This window comes from Pholcus phalangioides, unplaced genomic scaffold (assembly GCF_987345545.1).
Source record: "Pholcus phalangioides strain wild (caught in Gottingen) unplaced genomic scaffold, Ppha-v1.0 ptg000030l_1, whole genome shotgun sequence".
Lineage (NCBI taxonomy): Eukaryota > Metazoa > Arthropoda > Arachnida > Araneae > Pholcidae > Pholcus > Pholcus phalangioides.
Genome location: NW_028301620.1, coordinates 7,853,489 through 7,868,406, shown reverse-complemented (window position 1 = coordinate 7,868,406; position 14,918 = coordinate 7,853,489). Strand labels below are relative to the sequence as shown.

The 14,918-nt window shown below is 38.9% G+C and overlaps 1 protein-coding gene across 6 annotated transcripts in view; it reads left to right on the top strand.

The window, feature by feature from the left end:
• LOC149067529 (uncharacterized) overlaps positions 1-14,918 on the top strand; it is a 224,141-nt gene that overhangs the window by 181,016 nt on the left and 28,207 nt on the right. For all 6 annotated transcript variants that reach the window (XR_016195345.1, XM_089252640.1, XM_089252641.1 and 3 more), the window contains 8 exons: positions 1,571-1,905; positions 4,003-4,249; positions 4,411-4,664; positions 4,777-4,916; positions 6,707-6,788; positions 6,968-7,093; positions 12,529-12,637; positions 12,908-13,200. Coding sequence is in view for 5 of the 6 variants with exons in the window: in XM_089252640.1 (XP_089108766.1) it covers positions 1,571-1,905; positions 4,003-4,249; positions 4,411-4,664; positions 4,777-4,916; positions 6,707-6,788; positions 6,968-7,093; positions 12,529-12,637; positions 12,908-13,200 (1,586 nt within the window). In the remaining variant the exon portion in view is untranslated. The remainder of the gene's footprint in view (positions 1-1,570; positions 1,906-4,002; positions 4,250-4,410; positions 4,665-4,776; positions 4,917-6,706; positions 6,789-6,967; positions 7,094-12,528; positions 12,638-12,907; positions 13,201-14,918) is intronic.

Sequence of the window (14,918 nt, the reverse complement as noted above, 5' to 3'; positions counted from 1 at the left end):
CAATACTGTAATGCGAAAAGAACAGAAAATCAAGCACTAATTCAGGGGGTTTCTTAACTTTCCGAGAAACCCTTGCACCGATGAAATGAACAGCACACGCCTCTTGTGCCAATGAAATAAAAACCACGGACCCATTGTAACAATCAAATGAAGACGACAGTTCCCTTGTTGAAATGAAATGAAAGCCACGGACCCATTGTAACAATCAAATGAAAACCACGGACCCATTGTAACAATGAAATGAAGACGACAGTTCCCTTGTTCAAATGAAATGAAAGCCACAGATTCATTTTAACAATCAAATGAAAACCACGGACCCATTGTAACAATGAAATGAAGACGACATTTCCCTTGTTGAAATGAAATGAAAGCCACGGACCCATTGTAACAATGAAATGAAGACGACATTTCCCTTGTTGAAATGAAATGAAAGCCACGAACCCATTGTAACAATGAAATGAAAGCCACTGACCCATTGTAACAATGAAATGAAAGCCAAGGACCCATTGTAACAACGAAATGAAAGCCACGGACCCATTGTAACAATGAAATGAAAGCCAAAGACCCATTGTAACAACGAAATGAAAGCCACGGACCCATTGTAACAATGAAATGAAAGCCACGGACCCATTGTAACAATGAAATGAAGACCATACTTCCCTTGTTCGAAGGAAATGAAGACGACAGTTCCCTTGTTCAAATGAAATGAAAGCCACAGACTCATTTTAACAATCAAATGAAAACCCCGGACCCATTGTAACAATGAAATGAAGACGACAGTTCCCCTGTTGAAATGAAATGAAAGCCACGGACCCATTGTAACAATAAAAAGAAAGCCAAGGACCCATTGTAACAACGAAATGAAAGCCACGGACCCATTGTAACAATGAAATGAAGGCCATGGCCCCATTGTAACAATGAAATTAAGGCCACGGGCCCATAGTATTTTCGATTTCATATTTTGACATTTTTAAATGTAAATTCATCTTCATTTTTTTTTTTTTTTTTTTTTGTACATTCTTCGGCATTCTTAATGCATACTTCAGTATTTTTAGTGCATTTTTCATCACCTCGATCCGCAAATGCAAGCTGATCTCCCCGTTAAAAAGTCTCGCCACAGAGAGCAACAGGCTTACAACGATAACATTATTCATTCATCACACTTCATAGTTAGAAAAGCTGATGGGAGATGGCGGCACTACATATAACAAACATTAAAAAGGAAAAAACTTCATGTCAGGTTCACAACACGTACACGCACATTACAACATGTACCAATTCGTCAGAAATGCCGCATAGGAATGTGGACAAGGTGCATGTCTGGTTTAATAGTAGCAATAGTGCATATTTCAGCGTTTCTTAGGACATATTTCCCCTAATTTTATGCATATTTTGCCACTTTTTTAACGCATATAATATCCAGCCTGTTCTATATTACCATATCTTAGTTTGATTAATAAATAATCAAGTCAAATGGAAAATGTCGTCGGTTAACTTGTTTTCCGTCCGCTTGAAGAAAATGAATTTTGCTTGAGAAAACTGAATCGTGTGATAATATTTGTGATTTCAGATTACGTCGGCACACGGACACGGGACTGACCGGAGTCGGTTCGCTATCGTCCTTAGGACTCGGCCTCGATCCGTACGGCAGATCGTCTTCCGCGTACGCCACTTACTCCGGAAACCGCAGGAGACGCGAAAGGCACCAGCAACACCTGCTGGGCAGGAAGCCGCGCTCGTGGCACCCTTCGCCATACGTCTCCGAGGACGAGGAGGAGGACCACAGGGAGGAAAAGAAGGCCCAGATCAAGGCCGAGATAGCCCGTAGAAGGCAACAGATCGAGGAGAGGCTCCAGGACGAGTTCTACAAAATGTCCCGGTTCAGGGATGGGCCTGCTGACCGCGGTAAGTACGCGTCCGCTTGTTCCGAACTAACGTATGCGTATTTTGTAAACGTATGTTGCATATACAGAATGCATAGGTGGCGGGGCGTAAGTCATTTTACTGGCGAACCGTTGATCCTAGAGACATACTTCCAGTTAGAGAAAGTATCCAAATGACGTGTAGCACTGTTCAATATTGCAAGTGGTTGTATCGTTATTAAAAATTAAAAAAAAAAAAAAAACTTTTTATACTGCCCCTGTGTGCCCAAAACCCGATTAGAAAGTTGTTACCCTGTCTCTCCTGATGCCAACTAAAAACATTCCACGTTTCCAAATGAAATATTCACTGAGATATATTCGAATTCGAAAAACGGTAGAAAAGTTGGAGGGAAAAAACAGCATTAAATGCGGGACAACAGTTTTCCCGCATTTAATGCTCTTTTTCTCCCAATTTTCCTACGTTTTTCGAAAATCATCAGTGAAATCACACTTAGAAACAAGGAATTTTTTCAGGTGGCGACAGGAAACACAGGCCAACAATTTCCTAATTGAGTTTTTAGGTGCATATGTGGGCGGTGCAAACGTAATACAACGTAAGCTTACCACCAGAGGTAGTAAATTGTAACACAATTGGCACGTTTAAAAAGAAATACGATGAACATGTTGGGGTAAATCGAGAAGCTATCCATTCTTAGAATAAGACAACCATAAGTATTCTTTATGGGCGTTGTATAATATTTTGTCATGCGTATATATTGTTTATAATTTGTGTTAATTGCATTTTTAATGGGGTTGCTGTATTTTTGAAATACATGACATCCATATTTTTATGGGCATCTTGTTATCAGCCACCTCGTTGGGCATTTTGCCTGTTGTGGCGTTGTCTTTGTATTTGTATTTGTAATTTTTCTTTTTTGTAATAACTATACAACCCCTTGCAACATGAATGATATATTGGAGTACTACACGTTATTTGGATACTTTTTGTAATTGGAAGTATACCGGTAGGACCAACCGGTTCGACAGTAAAATACCATACCCCCTGTTTGCTATGCACCGTGCATAAGTAAGTTAGTCCATTCTCTGAATTTGATATCAACCTCTCATCCCAAATTGTTTTCACAGCAGATATCTCTGCAATCGTTGACTTTAGAAACATGCTTTCAATTACACAAACATTTTCAAATGGTAAATTTACTGTAAACGTGTTTTTCCCAAGGGTGAAAACTAATGAAATTGATGATTAATTAAATTATGAAAAAAATAATTTTTCTTATAGATCTTGTGCGCTAAAAATTCTAATTAGTGAAATGTAAATCCAGCTCTGAAAAATCATCAATATTCTGTAATTGCCAAAAAATTTGCCGACACAATGATAATTTGCCAAAACATAGTGATTTTATATAATTAGTAATTATATTATAACGTCTATATTTAATAGTAAATATATAAATTAATAGTATAATGATATAAATATTGCATTTAAAAATATGAAAAATTTTGCAAATGACTTTCCATAACAGAATCTACATTTCAATGACTACAACCAATGTCGTTTTAATGCATGGGCCCCCGCGGGCACGGCCTGAGGGCCTCACGATAATGAGATCTGTTTGAAATTTTCGAGATTAAGCGTGTAAATTTGTGAGCAGGCATTTCTGAACTAGGGGGGGGGGCTCAAAAAAAAATCTGTTTGCCCGAGGGCCCATGATGCACTTAAGACGGCCCTAACTAGAACTTATAGCACACGGGACTGTATAAAAAGTTTATTTTTTAAGTATACGACCCCCCTCAAACGAATTTTGAGATTTTAAGTAATGTCATTTGAAAACTTTTTTGTAACTGAAATTATACAGTCGAATCCCGTTTTAACGAATACTTTTATAGCGAAAATCTCGTTTTAATGAACACATTTCTTATCCCCCAGATAAGTTGACATGGGGACAATGCAAAAACCTGGAATTCTATTTTAACGACATTTAGTTATAACGAAGTGATTTCTCCGGTCTCTTGAAGTTCGTTATAACGGGATTCGACTGTATTTCTAAAGTCAAAACGGTTGCGCAGATATATGCTCTGCAAACAATTTGGAACAGTCTGAGATGTTATTTCCCTCCAGGTTATTCCATGAGTCCTGCGTATGGTGACAGGTTATACACAAGCCCAATCTCCCTAGAAAGTGGGTCTTCTCCACACAGCCAAGGTTCTGAGATACGTAATGGTTTATCCGTCCTGCAAACAATCGATGATATCCTGCGCAAGGACACTTACAGCCGAAGAGGTGGCGACGGTTCTCTTTACACCACTGCCCCTTCTTCGGGATACGCAACTGACAGGCGCCATGCGGGATTTCATCGAGGAGCAAAGTGAGTTTTGCTGACGTATTAGGACGAAAGAATCTCCTTAATTTGAGTTTTTAATAATAGTCCTTAATAATAGTTTTAACGGTATCTTGTGGATTTTGTTCATTTTAATTAAAATATGTTGATGGTATTTTTATTCACGTGATTCATGTTTTCATTGCCAGATACGATAGGTACTACGATCCATATTATGATGGATTAGATGACGCAGGAGGTTCTCGTTTCGTAGATGAACTCGATACTTACGATCCAGCGCTAGATTATTCCCCGATGGGAGACATGGAGTCTCCAGCTGAACCAACTCCGCCGATGCCTCTCTTGCCGGACATGCCGACCCGATCCAGGAAGATCTTGGAGGATCTCGGGAGTTCACCGATCGTCAACACTTCCACGACGAGACATCGATCTTCCAGATCTGGTAAGCGTCTGAAAAGTGATCGATGCCAGGGAAGAGAGCCCCGAATCGACAACAATTAAATGCCAAGTAGGATTGAACATGTCTTTTTTTTTCTTGTTGTTTTCCTTCGCAGCTCAACCGTTCGATGACTATGTCGATCACAGGCACGACGATCGATCGCATCGACATCGTCATCATTCCGGCGAAAGAACATCGGCATTAGCCCCAACGACAACTTCGACATCTGCTGGGAGTCGCTCTCGGAAACCTCAAGTAAGAACGTACGCATATCTTTATATATTCCTCTCACTCCTCCCAAAAAACACTTTTCTTTTCCATTTATTTTCAAATATGCTTCATTTCGTTAAAAAAGTGCGAATTTAATTTTATTGATTTCTCATTCATTTTGTGTATGTGTGCGTATGTGATTGCCCCATTTTTTTAATACATGGTTGTTGTTTTTTTTCTATTCATCGGCATTCTTTTGAATTTTTAGCACATATTCTTTACATATGCACTTATGTAGAATTTCTTCTTTTTTTTCGTGGAAATCTCTGACATTGTTTGATTGAAGTTGAAATTATTAATTTTTGTTAATTTTTGGGGCATGGTATGTGGAACTATAAAGTTCTTGTGGTGTCTACGGATAGCGTGCTTGCCCGGATCACAAGAGGACCTGTTCTCAATTCCCGGTGGAGACCAGTGGACTTCTCTTTCCGAGCTCTCCTCGGCTTAATATCCAAAAAAAACATCTTCCCTTCATATATTGGGTTGAGAAAGAATCGAAATCATCTCAATTTTGATATTTAAAATGGTCGTTTAAAATCTAACTCATTTTTTTTAAACATGCTCACACAGAATGATGCGTATTGTATCTACCAATTTGAATTGACAAACCTGCCCTTAGTGCGATTATTCATGCGCGGTATACCTACATCCATTGAGAACCAAGAGGTGAACATTTAATGTACCTTTGGTCGTTGCAGATGCAGATTGTATGGATATCTTTGACATTATTTTACATGAAGGGGACCAGGAGTGGGAAAAATTTGTAGTATGATGACCAAATGCACTTATTGATCCCTAATCTTTTGAGGATGATACCGGACATACAGTGACAATTAATGGCATTAATATTTAAAATTGATTTCGTCCCAGAACTATGTACATTTCAGAATTTGTGAATATATTTGGTTCCATATGGGACAACTCTAACTTTTACAAAATTGCCTGATTTGTGAGCCTTGTGCTACTCAGATATAAATACGAAAGTTAACAAGAGCTGGCTGATGCGAAAATGAATTGAGGAAAGGAAGAAAATCCAGCTGCACATGCGGGGAATTAAACCCACGAGGTCTTGCCCGAGTTCGGTCCGGCCGTCCATGTAAGGTCCCAACCAGCACACACGAACTCAAAGGAAAGATTGATGCTCGTTGTTTTTGTAGTCTAGTACGCTCACCCGGCAAGTGAAAGGATGTTCGTTCGATTCCCCGCAAGGGCAGTTGAATTTTATAATTTTCTTTCTTTTCTGAATTCATGTTTGCATCAGCCCCAGCTGTCGTAAACCTTCGCATGGATAGCGGAGAGTGACATCATCCTTGGACAGATTTAACTAGTCTGAAGAATAAAATAATAGTCTTTGTATATCAATGTAGTGATCGAAATCCGGTATCACCAACCTGTAGATACAATACCCGCCAACCTGTATAAGTTTAACCAAATGTACCAGTTGATTGCATGATTTTGCAAATAACATGCATGCACGTATACTTATGTTCTCAAAAGAACGTTATGGAAGCCTTGAACTATTTTATTTTATTCTTTTTCTTCTTGGTATGACGACTTCTTTTGAAGGCTTTATATCCAACATGAATCCGTGCACTTTTCGTTTTTTCTGTTGCATGTCCTGTTCTTCGTCCATTGTGATGGAAAATATCTGAGTTTGGTCCATCATCAATGCATGGTGTCTGACATCGTAAATATAGCAATAAATATTTCCAAAAACAAAATCGCAATAGTTTTTACTTTGGTAATCAAATTGCTTTGTGTTTTAACTGATACAGAATCCGAAAGCCTGTCAGAGCTATGAATTCCCAGTAAAACGAATTCTTCTTACAAGAGATCCCAAAGACCGATCAGTTAGCGGTAAGGATCAATTTTCATTTCTTTTTGGGGGTTTTTTTTTCCCAAGTCTAACCAGTTATAATTACTAATGATATTGATGTTACCATCGAATGAAAATGTATTAATGTCTGAAGATTTTTATTTTCAGTTCACTTTGGATTACATTATAATTTTTTTTTCTGATTTTTTTTTTCCTTTAGGAAATGGATTGGGAATGAAAGTAGTGGGTGGTAAGGAAATTCCAGGGAGTCATGGTATGATCGGAGCATATGTTGCCAGGATCTACCCCGGGGGCGTTGTTGAGACCCTGGGAGAGGTCAGGGAAGGTAAGACAATACATATTTAAATATATCGTGAAGTAATTTCATTATTTTATTAACTGTAATACCCGGCATTTCACTATACCGTGCTAGCATGGCCTTTATCTCATCAACCGTCCGTCATAGAGGTATGATTCCAGTTTAAAAAATACTCAACAGGCGGTACAAAAATTACCCTGTATCAGTTTTGAGAGAGAAAATACAGCGTGAAACAAAATAAAAAAAAATCTAAATTTTTATGTTTCCCCCGTGCTCTAACTTCCAATTAGAAAGTTGGTGCCCTGTCTCCCCTGATGCCAACAAAAACAGTTCCGTGTTTCTAACTGCAATATTCACAGGGGTATTCGAATTCCAAAAACGGAGGAAATTTGGGAAAGAACAGCGTCAAATGCGGAAAAACCTTTTACCCGCATTTAACGCTGTTGTTTCAAAAATTTTCTCCGTTTTTCGAATTCGAATACCCCTATGAATATTTCACTTAGAAACACGGAACTGTTTTTGTTGGCATCAGGTGAGACAGGGCACCAACTTTCTAATTGGAAGTTAGAGCACGGGGGAAACATAAAAATTTAGATTTTTTTTATTTTGTTTCACGCTGTATTTTCCCTATCAAAACTGGTACAGGGTAGTTTTTGAACGCCTGTTGAGCATTTTTTTAAATAGGAACCATACCTCTACGACGGACGGTTGTTGAGATGAAGGCCGTGCTAACACTTACAGGACAGCCTGTATGCTGGGTGCATTAATAAATTGATAAACCATTGTAAAGAAGTAAATAATTTTGAAAGTCGTGGCTTGGAAACCACGGTAATTAAAATAAACATTCCGAAAGTCATTACTGAGGCTCACGAACCAATGTCGCCCGACGGTTTTTCGCCCATTTCTGGCATTTGCGCTGCTCTGAGAAACTTTTGAAGTAGCCTATCGTTGAAGTCATATCCTGTTTAGTATACAGGGTGATTCAAAACTCAACGTATCAGCTTTTAGGGGAGGTAGAAAATGCAAAACATACATAGGAATGTATGACTGGAAACCTCAACCTGATCAGCCGGATGATAAAAAGAGATGCAGAAATGACAAGCTAATAATGGGTGGAAAAACTCTTTATTTAGCGATACTTTTACTCGAGGACAGTGCGTGTACGCGTTAAGCAAATGCTCAAAGTTCTTACCATCCACAGTTATGCACGCTACACAACGGCGGCGCATTGATTGCCGAACCCTTTCAAAAATACCCGGCATTTTGCCCTGTGCACGTGCCCCGTTTGCCTATGTAAGAAACAGGCACTGCCTATAACCAATACTCCCCTTTAACCACTTGCCTGATGGGTTTTTAATATTTTTCCCGCACAGAAAATGTCAGCTGTTTCTTATTTTTTCATTCTATTCATATGCCTATGACTAGGAATAACAAACAATTACAGAAAATCATACTTAATTTTTACTTTAAAATTTTGATTCACTTTCTTTTAATTAATTTTTTTTTCAAAAGCTCTTATTTAAATTTTTTTGCATGGATATAAATCTAGTTATTATTTATTTATAATTTATTATCTAATAATCTAATTATAGATTATGTAACTGAACTAGTTTATGTATCTATGTAATTAGATTAGAAGACTGTATCTAGCTATCATTATCACTGTTGCATGAAGCCATAGCGTTTGTGCAGATTTAGTTAAATTTTTACTTTTCGTCACCGCCCCCTGGGGCAAAGATTACGATGCCCGTGGTTGACCAGCACCTCCCAGAAATAGAAGGCCTCTGCACTGTTTGCCATAAACGTCATTAAGACTACCTAGCAAGTTTGACACATTTTGAAACACACCATCCTATTTCGTTTATTCTTATTTTGGCGTATGATCTTCCTGATTGGCTCACAAATACCACATAGTGATTGGATGTGAAGCATAGAAATCGCCAATTCTGAGCCCGATCATTTCTTTTCCTCACAACGATGATACTGGCACGAGCAGGGAATTCTTTTTTCCTGAATATTCTGAGGGCAAATGGACTACTTACTGATGTCACAAGCAGACTGCGGAGGCCTTCTATCTGCTTGGTAGACACGGGGAAGTTAATTTCTGAAGGAAGCAGTTGCCGTGTCTGACGCGGGCATGTCAGGTGAGTGGCTGTTAACGGACACCTTTTCGTAAACAGATAATTTTTTTTTTTTTAAATTCCGTTTGAATAGAATTTCGATTCATTTCACTACCTGCTGCTAACGGATACTCCTCGTTGATAATCAAAATTTTCGATCCATGGTTGTTCGTTATCGAGAGGATCTGTATACCAAAGTCCTTATTGTATTTCATATCTTAAGGACGTAAGGTTTTGTTCTTTGATAGCAGCACGTTATTCCGAACTTACAAAATCCAGATCCGAATTTCTATCTGGGAAGAAGAGATCCATAATCTTCAAAATGAACTATCATTCTTGCTTGGAATACAGATTAGAAGGTACCGAACAATATTGCATGCAAAAGATTGCAAAAAAAACTTGAAACGGGTTGCAGTAACATCAGCACAATTCGTGAAACTATCTTCTAGCACTATTAGTATAATTTATTTTGATTTGCTACATTTCCAAATTCAAAGTTATCGGGAAAATATCAACGCTTTCTTATGCTGCCCTCAAACCTCTCTTGATAAGAAACATTTTGGTGCAAACCGCATTCTGATACTCCAATTAGTTAATTTTATACGATTTAAAAAAAAAAAACGCATTTAATTTTCTGATGTGATAGTGATTGTTAAAAAAACCATTGTTGCCGAGATGATTGTTGGTAATGAACATTGTTGCCAATATCCTGAAAGAAAGCTCGGTTGAGAAATCGATTGTTGCTGTGGAAACCCTTTCTGATTACATTGTTGTTGTGCTGTCGCTGCATTGATTTGTTTACATTCAAACAGAAACTTTGTTTTGTCGCCATTGGCAACGGAAAGCGCGCGAAAACATCGTTCATCAAAAATGCTTTCATTCAAATTAATGGACTCAAACTTTTATGAATGAATTGTTATCCGTATGTCGAATGTCAGGTTTCATTGCCGTCTCTTGTAGTAATACCGATAGTGAGCGTAGTACTACGAACGTACTACACATCGGTGATTGACTCCAAATATTCCATATATATGGAAAGTAACCGTGACATCTTCATTCATGAATTCCTAGAGTTCATTCAAAAAAATTGCTTGTCGATTACGTAACCTCTGACGTCAATTCATCCATAACTTGATCACTTCATTCATAAAATTTTCGGCTCTTCCTTATATGGAAATCTCTCGTGTGACGTAACGAGAGACTCAACCAATCGAATCTCACGTTTCTGAGTCTATATTAAATGACCGGCAGAAAAACAGCTGTCGATTTCTTAGTTTTGCGGGTTTTTAAACTATTTGTTTCAGTCAGAACCCCCCATGAATTCAGTGTGGTCCTAACGCGGGGACTTAACCGGGCACTGCTCAGGGGCCTCAAGTGCAAAGAGGCCTCGTGAAATGAAATCTGATTAAAGTTTTTGAGAGTAAGCAAGCAAATGTAGGCAGGCATTTCTGGCTAAATAGGGAGCCTCAGAAGAATTATTTCGCCCAGGGACCCAGGCCAAGTCACTCTTAAGACGGCTCTGTCTCTAGATAAATCTTTTGGTCACTCACTTACCTGGCCCCTTTATGTCTAGATCACTTTTTTTGGTCACTCACATACCTACACACTGTGTTTGATCGTTCTTTGGCTTGCAAACTCTCTAGGTCATTCTTTTGATCGCTTACGGACCCAACAAAAGCACTAGGACCCCCGCCCTCTCTTGGTTGTAACCCTGAACACCGGTGCCATCTTAATGTACGGGACAAAGCCCGGGGCCTCGTAACAATGAGATTTGGTGCTGTTATTGTCTAGAGATGTATATAACTTTATAAACACACTTTCAACTAATTAGGAATCCCCTAATTATCACTTTGCCCTTGAGACCCGATGGTGCTATGGTCGTCTGACCATGCTTTAATTTTATATACAAATATGAAAGTGTCAGAGGTCATCAGTTATAAATAATTATTATAATAATTTAAAGAATGAGGAAAGTGGAATTTTTTGTATCCATGAATTACGTCGCAGACAACGTTATTTGTTTCAATTTACAAATTTTTTACCAACTCTGGTCATATATCAATACCGGTTTCGTGTTTTTTAACCTATCAGTGTTAGTTTCGTAACGTGTCGCGGTCGTATCAGTCCAGTGTGAACCCGACCTAAGGAGCTCTGTTTCTCCATTCCACATCGTGTAAAATGGCACGCAAATCCTGCTCAAATGATGTTAGGATCTGGTGATTCACACGTAACCAGAAAATGATCTCAAACAAATTGGACTGTCTCAAAAACCTTGCTAGGGGGACTCGAGTGGTTGTGGTTCGAATGTTTCGTCTTGGCGTTCTTAGTTTCATTGTGTGTGTGACGACCGCTATAGTGTTTCAATGTGTTTAATATTCTTTCTTAAAGGCACTCCTAAAATTTCGTGAGTCTTCGTTGTTTCAGCTGTAGACAGCTCAAGTGAATATTAATCACGCATCACTCGTACTTATACAGAGAGGATAGTTGTAATTAAACTGATACTACTCAGATCTATGTTGAGCCTGTTCTGGTGGGCGTGTTTCGTTGAAACTTGGTATGTAGGCTATATGTACTATGGGTAAAATAAAACTGCAATATAAAAAATAGTTCAATTTAGACCACCATGTGAAAAAGTGACGATTTTTCCTGCAGTATTCTTTTTCCCCACAGCCCATAAACGCATCTACCAAGTTTCAACGAAATACGTCCACCAAAACGGGTGCGGGTCTATTACTGAATGGTATCAGTTCTGCTTAATGACAGAGTAGTGTCAGTTTAATGACATTATTTAGACCTATGTAGTGCCCATTCCGGTGGGCATATTCCATTGAAACTTGGTAGTTACGCTTATGGACTATGGGGGGGGGGGGGGATGCTGCATTAAAAATTAAAAGCGCCTTTTTCCCCCGGTGATCAAAACATGAGCTATTTTTACACTGCAGTTTCATTTTCGCCGTAGACCATATAACCTACATACCAAGTTTCGAAGAAATATATCTACCAGAACAGGCTCTCCATAGGTCTGAGTAGCGTCAGTTTAACTATAACCACCCTGTATGTAAAACGTTTTAGCAATTAACTTACGGAATGGTTTATCTCAAATTTTCATGCGCACACTTTCGTTATTACTTGGATATCGATCTCACATTGACATTCCACATTTCAGTTTTTTTTTTGCGTCTCACTCTTCCGAGAAATAACGCACAGAGCTTCGTATAAAATAAAGTATCGCCAACCGTCCGGCACTTGAGTTTGTTGCTCTCTTTATGTATTGTTTTTGAGAAACATTCTTCCATTTTTTTAAGAAATGTTTTATGACATTTCTTTGTTTTTTTCGTTCAGGGGACCAAATTCTGGAATGGAACGGCATACCATTAACGGGGAAAACTTACGAAGAGGTTCAAAGAATCATCGCATCTTCCGGTGACGAAGTCGAATTAGTCATACGAAGGTACGAAATTGCGAAATCGCCACCAAAAGAGAAAAAAAGTTATCATTCAAAATAATGAAGTTATGTATACTCACAAAACACGAAGTTATATCCCAGAAGAAACATTATATGATCATTATTAAAAGTAAATGCTATTTTCGAACTAAAAAAAAAAATTGTAGATTCTCATTCCGTAGAAATAAATATGTACCTATGAGTATCGATGCATTCGAAATATTAGCTATTTTGTGTGAAATAGCTACAAAAAAAAATCATTTCGAATATTTCCAGTGACTTCAACATGTTGAGTTCAAGGTCTTCATCACACCAGCATCACTCGAACGACAGACATCATCAGAACCAACACAATCGGCAGCATTCGAGATTAAGAGATGGGTCTATGGAAGGAGGAGGTCACCACGACCACCAGTCAAGTACCAGCAGGTCAAACTACCAGTATCAAGGCAGTGGAGGAAACGGAGGACGAGGCGAATCCTATCAATCGCGCCGATCCGAAAGACACGGCGGAGGTTACAACAGGAACTACGATTCTGCGGATTTTCTGCAGTCTCCAGTAGATGAAGGTATGACCAATTAGTTCCTTGGAAGTGTCCAATCTATAGCAGAAAGCCTACGCGCGAAGCTTTGGCGTCACTAAAGTCGTCCATTTCACATGTAGCCATTGAATAGTAGTCTGAGACGTATGAGAAAAATCTTTAAATTTTTTTGCAGTATATTCAATGACTATTGGTGAAATGTGTGACTTCAGTGACGTCTCGAGCTTCGCGTTTAGGCTTTCTGCTATAGGAGGTGCTGGCAATACCGCGACCTAATAGTTTTCTGTGAAAAATTCACATTTCTCGAATTCCGATTCTACCCTTATTCACAGAATTATGGTAGCGATTATTAAAGAATAGTCATAAGTAATAGTTGTTTGAAAGATTAAGATGTCAGCGTTACGAACCTTCGCGGATTTTTGAGAGGCTCCAATAGGCTGGGAAAGCTCATTTACGGGTTTTTGGTAACGAATTTGGGCTATGAGCACTCGATCTCCTGGTTAAAAAGTCTGCCGCTGTGGTGGTCGAGTGGTCATAGTGACGGACTCGCATCGCGAGGATCCGGTTTCGAACCCCACCGTCACCGCAGTGGTGGTCTGCTGAAGTTGGTTTCCTGTGGTTCCGAACTTCGAGGCGCAAATGCGAGGCGATATCCCCATTGAAAAGTCTCGCCACAGAATGCAACAGGCCTACACAACGAAACAATTATTCGATCATTACACTTCACCCACAGTTAGAAAAAACTGGTGGCAGATGGCAGCACACTGCACGTAACAAGCATTACACAGAAACAAACTTCACGTCAGGTTTCGCTACACGCACATTCCAACATGTACCAATTCGTTAGAGGTTCCGCAGAGGAATATAGAGGAACGAGGTACATGTGTGTAGTTTTGTAGTAGTGGTTGAAAAGTCTCGCCACAGAGAGCAACAAGCCTGCAACGGTACAATTTTCAGTCATTACAGTTCACTCATAGTTCTAAATTTAAATGGTACATGGCAGCTCTCTCTCTATAAAAAGCATTAAACATTAGTTTCACAACATGGCCTCATACAACACTCGCTGCTTCCAGCATAGCCCAGGTCTTCTTCCATCACCTACTACTACACCACACATGCACCTCCTCCATATTCTTCTGGGGAACCTCTATCTTCCATCACCTGCTTATATCCCTTCATTAAGAAAAAGCGTTGGACCATGATCTGGTTAGAAGGAGGAGGTTATGTGTACTTGAAGTACCGGCGATATATCTCTGAAATTGGTATATTTGTTGACATCTAGGAAATAAGAAGATGAATTGAGTGGGTTTTACCCTTCGTTAGCAACCGCATCCCATTCCTATAAATATAATGCTAAAGTTCCTTGAAATACTAGATTACTCATTTCTTCATCTTCGATCAAAAGTGTGACATCAGTATTAGTGCTATAGTAAATTAGGACTCCTTGACATCCTAGACTGAATCATCTAACATCCTTGAGTTAAAAGTGACGTCAGTACTAACGTATAGCCAAGCACTGTTCCCTCCTCTGTTTTTTTTTAACGATTAGACACCCACTTTAAACAAAAAAAAATTGTTTTGTTGCTCCAGGGTGACCTATATAAGTGACTTATAGAGCTAATCGCTGTTCCTTAGCTCTATCAAAACCATCGCGTCCTTGTAAGGGTAACAATTAATAACGAAAAGTACAAAGATGGAATCTCACGATTTCTAGAGCATCTGCCATGTTTTTTAAAATTTGTCAT